The following is a 13651-nucleotide window of genomic DNA, read 5'->3' as shown; positions in this document are numbered from 1 at the left end:
AGTCACACCTGTGACACGGGACCTCGATTTTTGCGATCTCATCCGAGGGACCGCCCCATTTAGTCGCCTCTTACGACAAGCAATGGGTATTGAGGGCCCATTCTAACCCGGATCCACGGGATTATAATTCCTATAAAGAATACAAAATTAGAAGTAGAGCAAACACGATCCCCTGGACACACCAGAGGTGGGATCAAGTGTCTAGAAGTAAGCACTCCCTTTTGACTAGTCACACGCGCCGCGATTATGTAGTAAATGATTTTATGCTGACGAATGATATTTGATAAGTTTAATTTTAAGCCTGAGCATCTGTCATTTTAATGCAATAGTGTAAACTGGCAATTTGTAGTGATTTTTGATAACTCTAATGGAGTCCCAGTCAGGTGATCTTGTTAACGTGTTATGATTGGATGGAAGCTAGCGTCATTTTGTTATATAGCTTCATCAGAAATACCACAGAATTTTGTTACAGAAATTTTTGATTTGATGCGGAATTTATTTACCAATCCACTTCCGCATGGTTACATAATCAAGTAGTTTTTTTTTTATACAAGTCTTGTTATATGGGGTGTTGGAGTCTACGTCCATCTTTCTGACACCTACAAATTTTATATTTGATACAATAAGTGAAGATAACAAACAGTGATCAATTTCATAAAACATATAAAGAATACAAAATTAAGAGCATCGCAATCACGGTCCCCTGGACATACTGGAAGTGGTGTCAGGTGCCTAAAAGAAGAAAGCATCCCCTGTCGACCGGTCACACCCACCATGAGTTCTATATCCATCAGGTAAACGGATTAATCCGTAATGAAAATCAGTATGTAAAGAACGGCTTAACAATTGGTATGAAGCAGTCAAACAGCATTTGACCTAATTACAGATTGTATTTGCAAATTAGATCATTGTAATTGTAATTTGCAAAATGCCGACTTTAAACGAGAATGCTGAAATCCTTGTTTCATCAACTTATTTGTCAGTAGTCTATCTCGATTTACAAATTGATCATACGTAGAACATGTCTTCGTGTATCGAATCAGTTGAGAGGGATAAACACCATATACAAGTGATAATGGAATATTGCTAAATAGATATGGGAAATTTATTGTCTTCCAAGACAGCAACTATTTCCCGAGGCGCACGGTGGAGAAGCTGAAGTCATCCCGTTTGTTATTTTTAAAAAGTTGAATTACTAGTTTGCCGATAACATTTATGTTCAATCTGTGTCCAATACATGTAGATGTCTATACATTTAACATGTTCACTCTTTACTGTATACACTAATACGATTTTACATTATTTAAAATTACAATATAACATGCGTATTTTGGTGTAATCGAAAAAGAACATGTTGTAACATCATGTTACATGTAATTCATATCTTCTGTTATATGACGATTACATGTAACTATTTTTGCAAAAGTTTACATGTAAGTGTCTTGTATATGTTTGTAAATGTTTTATTTTAAACACTTTAACTCTTGGTTTCATTTGATTTACATGTAAAGAGGATGAAGGGGAAAGCATAAATTCCTTTATCATTGTTAAGTGGATATGATACTTGTTTGTATTTTTCTTCCATTACGAATAATGTTTTATTGTTTATCTCGATAAGAAATCTTTACCAACTACATGTATATTATAGATGTAATCAACTTTGACGTAAATTACATATTTATGGAATGGCGCTGACTGTCTTCCAGGGGAAATTGATTCAACTTGAAGTTGTAAAGCCCAGTAAGAACATGTTTTTTTTATAAATCAGAATTGCGGATTGCATGATTTCTAAATTGTATCTCCTTTTACCCCCACCATCGGGGTTGCCTCGTATCAATTTACAAAAATCAACCTTCGCAAAATCAATTTCAGCGAAATGTGAGTATTCAGCTCAAACGCCATGTTTGCAAAACCCACCTTTTCCAACGAGTCAGTGGTTTTTATGATTGTTTTAATGGCAAATTATCGGAGACCATCTCTTGGCCACTTATAAATGCTTACCTGCATGTACTGGGAGACAATAGTTTTACCACGTGTTACGTAACTTATGTCTCCCAGTGATTTTCACTTATGTTATCTATTCACGAAAAATGTCCCTGTTTGGGGCAAGCAATATTTAGAAGAAAATTGGACTCTATGGTAAGAAAAGGATATTAAAATGCATGCAATGATAAAAAGTATTGGTTGTAACATGATACTGATATAAATTACTACCACGTGCATATGGCGCTCAATCACGCCGTTAAGACATGTTATTTTACAAGTCACTGACAGGAGACCCGCCAATCACAAACAGTTTAATTGACCTCCCAAAGAGCTGTTAGGAGTACAGGTACATGTATATTGTAAGTTTCTGTAACAAAACAGCGATACGTCTAGTCCGCCTCAAAAGGAGGCCTGCAAAAAGTGGCCAATGAAAAAATCAAGAACAACTGTCTTTGCGTTGTAGCTAACACCATAGGTTTTCAAACACGTGTATAGAACTGTTACTACAAGGGTTTCGTGGAAATCGTTTTTGTAAAGGTCCGCCCATATCAGAGTGCCTTAAGTAGAGTTATGTTTAAGAAATGAATTTGAAACTAGTACTAGATAAATTGTTGAATATGTTTAACAACGAAAAAATAGGTAATCGTAATAATGTCTTTACTATTCCATTTGTTCGTGTACATAATATACCGTATATACGTAAACAATATATATTTTGTTCGTGTATACGTAAACAACATACATTTTGTTCGTGTATACGTAAACAACATACATTTTGTTCGTGTATACGTAAACAACATACATTTTGTTCGTGTACATAATATACCATATACGTAAACAACATACACTTGACACTTTTCCACATTATGATATTCTGCGTTGATATTAACAGCTATATATAGAAAGATAAAAGTTCACGTGTTTTACAATATGAATAAATGATTTAAAAGCTTTTAAACAATAGCATAACCTTTGGTAAACAGAAAATAGTACAAATATTAAAAAGATCATTGAATCACACTTCCATGAGATTAGCATGAACTGATTACATTATAGACACTCTGGTTTTTACGCCTGTAGAGAAGGTTGCAGCTAATGGACAGAGCACAGAGTCTCCGCGTGACTGTCAATTCTACATTAACGTCCAATCAGATAATGGCAACGACTTCACCATTATCGCAAAACTAAGCTGACACTTGAAATCAAATCTCAATAACTGATGAGGAGTACATTTTAAGTAATGAAAAACCTCTATCCCGGGTTAAATGCGAATTGTCGCTAATGACAAGGCAGTGTACTTTGATGTCAAAAATGTAGGTTTCTTGTAGTTTTAACAAAGATCTTCACAAGGGATCAAATGCAGTGTCGAATGGACACGGATCTTAAAGTTCTGTCCAGTTAAAATAGTCTACTTCCACCCCAAAAGTAAACTTTTATTGTGTACAGGACTGATGATTAAACTATTACATGTACATGAATTGATAATGAATTGATAATATATATTTGTAGATAGAATTTCCGTGGAAGTAAATCTATAGAGAAAATGTTCTTAGTATAAACTTTACAGAAAACCCCCATAATATACATACATATGTATATGAAAGAGCATTTGTCTGCTGTGTATCATTGTTTGAATCAATGTTTAAATGTTGTTATGCCATTAATATTTCATAGAACAACATGATATGTTTTTTATAGATCATGTGTCACATTACGCTATATAATTGCTGAAGTCTGGCGTAGCATACATCAGCAATTTAATTTTTGACACGTCTAATCATGAAATATACAGTGAGGGTAGACAAAAATGTGCAGAGAATTGTCGAATTTGAAAAAGTTTAGTATTCTTACCATGGCTCAGATAGATGATGTGAATGTTGAGATGCATTGCTAGTCCATGAATCTGAAATAGTAAAAAAGCATGAAAGAATGTCTCTTTGAGACTATGGTTTTAATACATGTTTTCAGGGACATTGGATTGACAGCATGTTAAATATCACATCATGCATGTTGTGCAATAGAATAACAATCTAATGATAGATTATCAACAACGGTATACACAGGCATCTAAGTAGAACACTTTTATTAAGATTGTTTATTTTAATCTGGAACAGGGAGTTCAAATATAAATATTTTCATTACAAAATTACTGAGACTTTAGGAATTCATGACTGCTAATTAAAATCATTAAGAAAGGATGTAATCAGCTGTGTAAGAAACCACTACCCACCGACTGAAACTTGAATATAGCTCTCGACAAGTAGGTTCGATGTTAAAGGAAATGTCAATACTCGTTTTTTCTCTTTCTCTCTATTCGACGAAGCAATTAAAACCATGACGAATAAATCGCAATGCATTATGAAAATGCAAACCTCATACTCTTTATTACCAATATGTACTCAAAGCTATTAATTTTCCCTAACAACTTTTGTTCAAAGTTGATACAGCTATCGGAACAAGTTAATCAAGTTTGTAAGATCTCATAATTATCTTTTTTATAACATGCGTACTTTTGATACCAATCTGTATGTGTAAATATTAATAATATACCGAAATCATCTGCTTACGGCGTGTAGTACAAAGCATCTAAGACAATAATACTACAAATGAATCTACGATAATAAAAATGTTGGCTTACCTGTATGTGTCGTCTGCGCTCAACTACTGGGATTTTTTTTCATCAATATCAGCCGGACCTTATTTCAACATTCGACAACGATTTCAAAGTATTACTGTAAGTTTTGTCCAATTACTGTCGACTTCCTGAAAGAAAATTCCGATAAAGTTTAGAAAATCCGGACGGTCAAGTAGGATTGGAATCAAGTGTAACGGCGCAATAAGTGTTATGACTTGTGTAACCATGCGGAACAGATCTCACCTGTCAAGAATTTCGTGAGGGAAATCCTCCAGTCTATTAATGTATGTGATCTCATACAGCCGATATTAGTGTTCCACATTTATGAATTTATTTTGATATTTACTTTAGATGACCTCGACCAAATTTAATTTAGGTTTATTTTTCGTAGCTTTTTAAAAATTTCATTTTTTGGCCAATTTTCCAAATGCGGTTTCATGTGATTGATTGAAAACCAAGAAAGGTGTACCATGGTAAATTATTGATTGACAACCAAAAAAAAAAAAGGTGGATCATGGTAAATTATTGAACATAAACCAAAAAAGGTGTATCATGGTAAACGGATGCAAGATAAAACTAAACCCAAACAGTATATTTTTGTTGTTGAATTAATTAGTCACCTATTCATGATTTGCAGTAGCATTCCAACAATTCGACACAGTCTCTTGCGTATAGATAAAAGAAAATATAGATAACTGTATTTTCCCTATCTAATCAAATTAAAGGGTTAATACATCAATAAAACTAAACGCATTCATTAAACGTATTTTATTTGAAGAAAATATATTTTAAATGTATTGAAATATGAATGTCGTCCTTCGACAGATAAATGTGTGTCAGAATGTTAAAAATAGCACAATGTGATTTAACACGCCTCACAATCACCATTTGTCTCGTAAAATTATTTTTTAAAAGCATTGCGTGAAATTCAATGCATTTTGTTTACTTCCTCATTGTGTGATAATCAAATTGAATGACCAAAAAAAGACAAAATTTCCAAATCCCCATTCCCCTCTACTTACCAATAACATTATGTAAATTTTAATTAGCAAAAGTGATTATGATTATTGTATTTGCGCAGAAGATTTGAGAATAATCAATGAGGTTGTAAACTGCAGTGCGAGTGCACATGTCACATTAAGAATATTATTTTGATGACGATATATAAATTTCAATATATGAATTTCAATAAAACATTGGTATTTTCTTCAACTTTTTATAAAGGCATATTCATTTCTATTTACGATTTTTAAAATGTATTACATTTTCCTGGGAAATAATTTCAGTCGATTTAGCATATATTTATATTTATGCCGAAAAGCAAACTACCAGTGAGAGTGCATGTAAACCATCCATTTACCGGTATTTGGCTTGTACCGGTAGTTACGATCGTAATATTTAATAATTACAACACTATGTAACAGCTAGACCTTAGAATAGCGGGGAACAGAGAGATTGAAAAGGTCATTTTGCTTTATTGTGTTCAGTAATATAGAAATGTGAAAATGTAGTTTTAGTACACAATAAGTATGTTCACAAACAAAATATAGTTAATAATGATAGAACAAAAAATGAATATTTTATGTTTTTTAGAAAAAAAAATCAAATAAATAAATGAAATAAAAAATGAACCATCCCTGTCTTCGCTATTTCTTCGTCCTGGGTTAGCGTTGCTCCCAGTATCATACTGATCACGGTTTCAGTAAATAGTAAGATAAAAATATCTAAATATTCCTTTAATTTTTGTAGATGCATTTAGATTAAATGATGTTTAAAAATGAGCAGCCTTTCGACTATATCAGATATAAGAAATATGAAAACGTTTTCGATGCCCCTCCAAATACGAGTATCGCATCTATCTGTATCTGAAATATTCTTTCTACTGATCATAATTCTCTTGATAAGATAGGTACGTTGAGGTCACATTCCCTATTGATAAAAAGCATTGTAAATTCATTTCTTTCCCTTTTTTAGAACTCTAGTCTCATTTAGGGTTAAGGACATGACATACAAATAATGTTGCTTCTTAGAAATGAACTTGATGTTAAATGTGGTTTGATTATTTCCGAGAAAGAGCAGTTAAAATGATCCTGACCTCTGGTGAGGAAACAACAGAAATGCTTGATTTTCTGCGTGGGCTTCTTTTGGATAGAGTGGATATGATCTTGCATTTCTAAGTTCAAGGATGATCTTTTTAATAATATTATTCATCTTTTGGTCGGTTTAGAGAGGTAAAAAGAAAACTCTCATAGTGATAATCTGCTTTATTTCGACATTGTGTCTTTTAAACAGAGACTAATGCATAGACTGCAACATTATCTTCATGTCCGACAACAAAATCTAAATTGTTCTAATTCCACAAAAATAATCTCTGATAAGAAAGATTTGGTATCAAACACAAAATTTCAGAAGTATTTTCAGATGTAATGCTAGTATATTATGATCTGCGCTTGAGAGAAGAGCATTGTCTTTTAGTTGAATGGTTGACAGAAAGGTCCAGTTTTCCACTGCCTAATCCAGCTTTTGTAATTTAGAGAAAAGAAATGTAAATCTCCCATTTTCGAAATACTCTCAGGGCTTATATAAAAACATCACTGCACTGTATTATATAACGTGTATATTGGAATCAGCATAGTTACTGCACTGTATTATATAACGTGTATATTGGAATCAGCATAGTTACTGCACTGTATTATATAACGTGTATATTGGAATCAGCATAGTTACTGCACTGCATTATATAACGTGTATATTGGAATCAGCATAGTTACTGCACTGTATTATATAACGTGTATATTGGAATCAGCATAGTTACTGCACTGTATTATATAACGTGTATATTGGAATCAGCATAGTTATTGCACTGTATTATATAACGTGTATATTGGAATCAGCATAGTTACTGCACTGTATTATATAACGTGTATATTGGAATCAGCATAGTTACTGCACTGTATTATATAACGTGTATATTGGAATCAGCATAGTTATTGCACTGTATTATACAACGTGTATATTGGAATCAGCATAGTTATTGCACTGTATTATATAACGTGTATATTGGGATCAGCATAGTTACTGCACTGCATTATATAACGTGTATATTGGAATCAGCATAGTTACTGCACTGCATTATATAACGTGTATATTGGAATCAGCATAGTTATTGCACTGTATTCTATAACGTGTATATTGAGATCAGCATAGTTATTGCACTGTATTCTATAACGTGTATATTGGGATCAGCATAGTTACTGCACTGTATCATATAACGTGTATATTGGGATCAGCATAGTTACTGCACTGTATTCTATAGTATCTTTACTTTTAAATTCACAATTTGATGATCAGCAATTTTTCTTATCACGCCTCAGACAAAATTGTTGAAATCTAATTAGTCATATCTTGGTCACATGACGCCGTGAAAAAAACCGTATCATGCGAGTAAAATCCGTATTGGGCGAGTAATTTTATTTATCGTCGGGTTCGACTTGAAGCCGTGTCAAAAGGAAAGACATTTGACTAAGTTGTATGATATAGACCCCCCACATATACAGTTAGAGGTCTTCGACGTGATAAATTCGTTACACAGTTAGTTAGTGACCTGATACGGAAAAATACATGGTGTGAAAAGAAAACCCGTATCGGGCTCGGCTTCGCCTCGCCCGATACGGGTTTTCTTTTTACACCATGTATTTTTTCGTATCAGGTCACTAACTAACTGTGTAACTAATAATATTATGCATTGTACTTTTGCAGTCAAGTCGATTGTATTTTTTCATGTCATTGAACATCCAACCTTATGAATAAACTGGATCAGAATCTTTAAGATTGGTATCGTCATTCTCTTTTTGGTGTTTTGGTATCTACATACTTGCTTTAATAACTGTATTTCTCTCCTTTATATAAATCTGGAAGTGTCGAAAATGAACCTTAGAATCGCGTATCTGGTCATTCGCAACAACTGACACAGCGGGCGAATGGTGTTCGTTAGCAACCGTTTTCTATTGTTGATTGGGGATTATACAGCATTAAAACTCAGATGTAATAGTGCATTCTACGAAAGAAAAAAACAAGTGTAAGTAAATAGTGATAATCATAATCTTTAATTTTTGAAAGTTGTTCAGGTACTAGAAACGTGCTGTAGCGTTTACTTCAGTACGCATCCCTTAGAACACGAATCATCATAAATTTAATAACGAATTGACTGATTTGTCATTCATTAAGCAAATATAAAATAAACCAGGAAGACATCTTCGTCTGCAAAGGCTTGTGCATATTTTGAATTTTTTTTTTTAAATTTTGCTTTGTCTGCAGTTATTGTAAAATGCCATTGGTCTACAGAACATTAGTCTTCCTTGATCACGGCTTTACCATATTTGTGTTAAAACTTGAAAGGTTGAGGTCAATAGATGCAATAAATGCACAGACGTGTTTAATATTCGGGAGATGGTTCAGTCTAACTTAATATGTATCCTGCATTCTTGAAACACAATTTACGTTTGTGACTCCGCAGGATATTTCACATTAATATTTAAAATCGTGCACGTGGTCTACATTATATCAGTCTTCAGTTTATTTGTCCTAGAACTTCCCATTACTTTGCCTTTTAGCACACATCTACACGAATGGTGAATTATTATAGTATGCATATGTCGATCTCTTTAGCATAGAGGCGAGGAAATTTGTATGACTACAATGTATTTATGATGAAATGGAATGCTATCTTGCGAATACAAAAGTTTTCATCGAGTCTGCAAAAAGCAAGAGTCACGAAAAAAAAATATCAAAATTTGCTCCATATAAACAATTTATCATATCTTCAAAAAATATATTTTCATTTAAGTGTTTCTACTTCTCGTTAATTACAATAGTTTATTTTTAAAAACGCTTATCTATGGCGCATTATCATACTACTGCAATCGCATACTGTGACTGATCAATAAAACTCATGAAAGGTGAAGATAACGAACAGTGATCAATCTCATAACATAATATTTCTTTAATGTTACTTGCTATCAGATATTGTAAGGCTTTGTTAATACCTAATTGCAGATGGTACTTGACATCGGATTGCAATGACTATCATAGAATTAATGAATACTACGGAAACATACATGGTTTTTGTCTCTCATAATAGTACTGATATTTACAATGTCGTGTACAAGTGACAGGACAAACTCCACTATATTCCCCATCACACCATCGCAAACTTTTGCGCTTTCTTCTGAAACAAAACTGAGAATGTTTTCCTTATACCCTCCTTTAGAGAAAACGAGGACTTAACACTGCATAGACGGAGCTCTTCGTGCTATAGAACCGCTCAAAATCGGTATCAAGTAATTTGACTCAGCCTTTCTGTCAATTCCATATACATGTTCGGAGTGAGTGGAACGGTTCAAAATATCAAATCATTATATTGAAAAGGTGTAAGTTTTAGAATACTATTTTGTCCAAAAAAACAAACAAACCACTAAACCATTGTGTAAACAAATTATCATAACGCATGCACTAACATGCGTTATTCGAATTGTCTGCGCATAATTCCATAATACCAGCACAATAGCTGTTTGAAAAATTATTGTTCTTCAGTCGCAAAACACTCGGCATTTAGAAGTGAGGGTCACGGGTCTTTCGGTTGAGACTTTAAACAACGAGGTCTCAGAGCGTCATGCATGTGTCTATAAAATTGTGGCACTTCACCTACAGCTGATGACGTCTCGATATGAGTCCCCCAAAAATTTAAAGGCCCGTAACACAAACATAAAAAGTTATAAACGTGTGTTCAGAGGGCGCGCAGCGAGCAGTTTGCGAAGCAGACGAGGAACGGTACAATGACTTTCTGATATTGAAGTGACTGCACTGTCAAGCTTACCTATACAATGACTTTCTAATACATGTATAAACTACTAACAAAGAAAACACACAGGGTCGGAAGAGACGTCACGATTGGGAACGTCAGAAGACCAACATCGCTAAAAATATATATTAAACCTACTTACAAACAAACGGTAAATGTCATGCTCGCTTGTCAACGTTACTGTGATAGACTGGATATATGTTTACGTTGTATATAGTTTGTATCTCTAATTCTACGTAACATATGACGTCATATTTCGTAATCCTTAACGTTGTATCAGCTCTGTCTTGAACGTCCGTTTGAGACCACCTGTGCTACAATATTTTTCATACGTCCATGTTGCCAATAACATAGCGTTGAGACAGAGGTTAAGTTGAAGAGGTCAAAAATTATCCAATATTTACATTCACTGATTCTTTTCTATTATATTTCTTTGGAAATTGACACTGCTTTCATCAACAACAATGAATGCAATTGCTAACTAGTTCGAAACGGGTTTTAGTACCACCTGTCCGCGTAATCATCCGTCGCCAACATCAAAGGGTGTATTGACTGTTCCGTTTAAAGTAACGAATGGGTCAACTATATGATATATCTTAGTACTTAAATCTACTTAATATTCTAAAAATTTCTCTTTGTTGTTTTATCGGGTTATGAATTTTTTCTGCAATGTTAGCTACCTTCATCACCCGATAAAACAACAAAGAAAGCATTTTATTGTTTAAATAAAAACAGAACACTTTCATGCTTTTTATCAACATATAAACTGTACATGTACACATGTGCTTACGTATTCTGTCTGAAAAATGTCACAACTTTAATTAAAACAAACCTTTGGATTACTCACTAAGCATGTTACATAAATATTTGAAATAAATAGGTCTGGAAAACGTCAATGTGAAAACGAAATATGCCGCTTTCAAAAATTGCAATGCATATACAATTTTAGCTATTATAAAAAAAAGTCCCTGCATTTTATGTCAAGTGAAAGGCGAATGACATGTATAAGATTTAAAAAAAAAAACATAAGGAAATGTTCTTAAAATTTAAAAGACTATGGTGTAGCTAATCAGTTATCAAAATGACAATGAATCTTTTCACCAGTGATGGTTCAATCACAGGCAATTCATGGAAACCCAATGGATCATTCTGGTAAAGTAATCTTGCAAAAATAAACTTGAATTTTTTTCGTCATTCACATAGTTCGAGACATAGTTTGAGCGGTTTTCGTGTATTAAAATTTTGGGTGTAATTCTACAAATGCTTGTATCTGATCAATCAAACGGACGATGTCTGTTGTTGCACCGAGTCCTCGTTTTTGTTGCTGTAAATATTTTCTATTTCTGATCTTTAACAACTCCAATTCTTCGAACTTGTACAAATTCAATACGTAAATATTTTTTTCTGGAACTAGGGGGAACATTTTATCAGAAATCCACTTGTTTATGTTTTCACACAACAGCGCAGTAACAACCCACACATTCGATTGGTCACCGTTTAATGTATATCATATATTAAAAGGAAATTTTATTTATAATTAACAGCAATTTTATCATAGTATCCAGATTTTCGAGATTCTAAGGTGAGCCTTTTCTATCATTTCAGCTTTTAAAAAATACTTAAACGTTTGTGAAGCTATCAGTCAGAAATTGAATTACACATTTCATGCTACAAATATACATTTCACAATTAGCTTATAGAATACGGGAAACTGTTAATGTTATAATCTACAAAATTGCTGAATATATAGATATACATATATTGCAATATCCCACCTTTAGTTTGTCCAGGGGTCCGTGTTTGCCCAACTCTTTATTTTGTATTCCTTATAGGAATTATGAGATTAATCACTGTTCGTTATATTCACCTTTCATACATGTATATATATATATGTGTGTGTGTCAGAAGAAAATGCAGAATGTTTTGCTAAATGAAACAAAACTGTGAACAAGTCAACGTTGTTTTGTAGGACCTTCGGTTTTTGTGAAAATCCTGGTGAGATGTTGATGAGGTATTAGTGTGTTAAGTAGAGAAAACTGATGGCTGATCTGCACGTCACTCGTGACATGCTGTGATATTTTACTAATCTACTTAGAGACCATTACAGTACCCACTAATATAAATTCTCAAAATTATATAAGGTAGCATTAATATGTAAATTTAAGTGGCGACCACTAACGCATGAAACTCATTTAAAACGAAGGATAGCACCAGATCAAAGAAAGTACATTATCATTTAGTGGATTTCATAAGTGGTTGTTGCAGAGCAGTACGTGTACTTGTAGAACGAAATACTAGTGTTGCAAAATAATGTTGTGACAGAAATATTACGTAAGTGGAGCGATCACTGTTGCACGAAGATCTTTTGTTAGATTTAGACTCGCCAATTTATTTGGCGAAACAACTGATGATGAATATACATGTACATTATGAAGCAATTTGTTATTGTGCTGGGTTTAACTAATACCCCGAAACTACAAGGAATATGTATCGCTAATTGCCTACATGTGGCTGCTACATATAAAATGCTATCTAAAACTCCGATTGTTTAAATTCTATCAGTGCTGAAGAGAAGCAACAATACTGATAACTTTTATTGTCATTTGTTCACAGGTCAAGGTCGCAATAAGCACTGACAATGTTGCTCGATGTGTTTTCTTTGTCAAAATTGTCTATATTATGTAGAGCTTACAGAGAACGACAGGAATATAGGTTTTCTTAAACATATGAAATTTATTTTCAGAATACATATGCTATAAACTTGAATTAACAGGATAAAATACAGCACTGTTTTGTGGACTGACCATACATCAATATTCCGGGGTGTTGCTGCTCTCCTATATTTGCGCTAACATTTATTTATATTTGCGATATCTGTATACCTGGACATCATACCTTTCTGAAACATTTCGCGAATTAAAAAGATCAATTTTAGATCTATATCATGTCTCAGGATAGTCTCTCACTTTAGGCCTGGGTTCTCGAATAGAACTTAAGTCCAAACTTGAGATTTTGACTGCTCAAATAAAAGAAAACTCAGACGTAAGTTTGAGATTTTTTCTAGAAATCTCAACCACGTTACAAAATTGGTCATAATAGAATGCATATGAAAAATAAAACAATATTGAAAAACATGCTATTTATACTACTCGAACAATGAGGATTAACAG

General features: G+C 33.3%; 1 protein-coding gene across 2 annotated transcripts in view; it reads right to left on the bottom strand.

Moving 5' to 3' along the window:
- LOC125645917 (dual oxidase-like) overlaps positions 1-13651 on the bottom strand; it is a 35942-nt gene that overhangs the window by 17917 nt on the left and 4374 nt on the right. For both annotated transcript variants that reach the window (XM_048871932.2, XM_048871931.2), the window contains exons 2-3: positions 4625-4749; positions 3838-3889 (exon numbers count right to left, since the gene is read on the bottom strand). In XM_048871932.2, coding sequence (XP_048727889.2) covers positions 3838-3874 — 37 coding nt within the window. In that variant the 5' untranslated portion in view covers positions 3875-3889; positions 4625-4749. The remainder of the gene's footprint in view (positions 1-3837; positions 3890-4624; positions 4750-13651) is intronic.

The sequence above is a fragment of the Ostrea edulis genome, chromosome 6 (assembly GCF_947568905.1).
Source record: "Ostrea edulis chromosome 6, xbOstEdul1.1, whole genome shotgun sequence".
NCBI classification, from domain to species: domain Eukaryota; kingdom Metazoa; phylum Mollusca; class Bivalvia; order Ostreida; family Ostreidae; genus Ostrea; species Ostrea edulis.
Note: the sequence above shows the minus strand (reverse complement) of the source record. Positions and strands in the feature narration are given on the sequence as shown.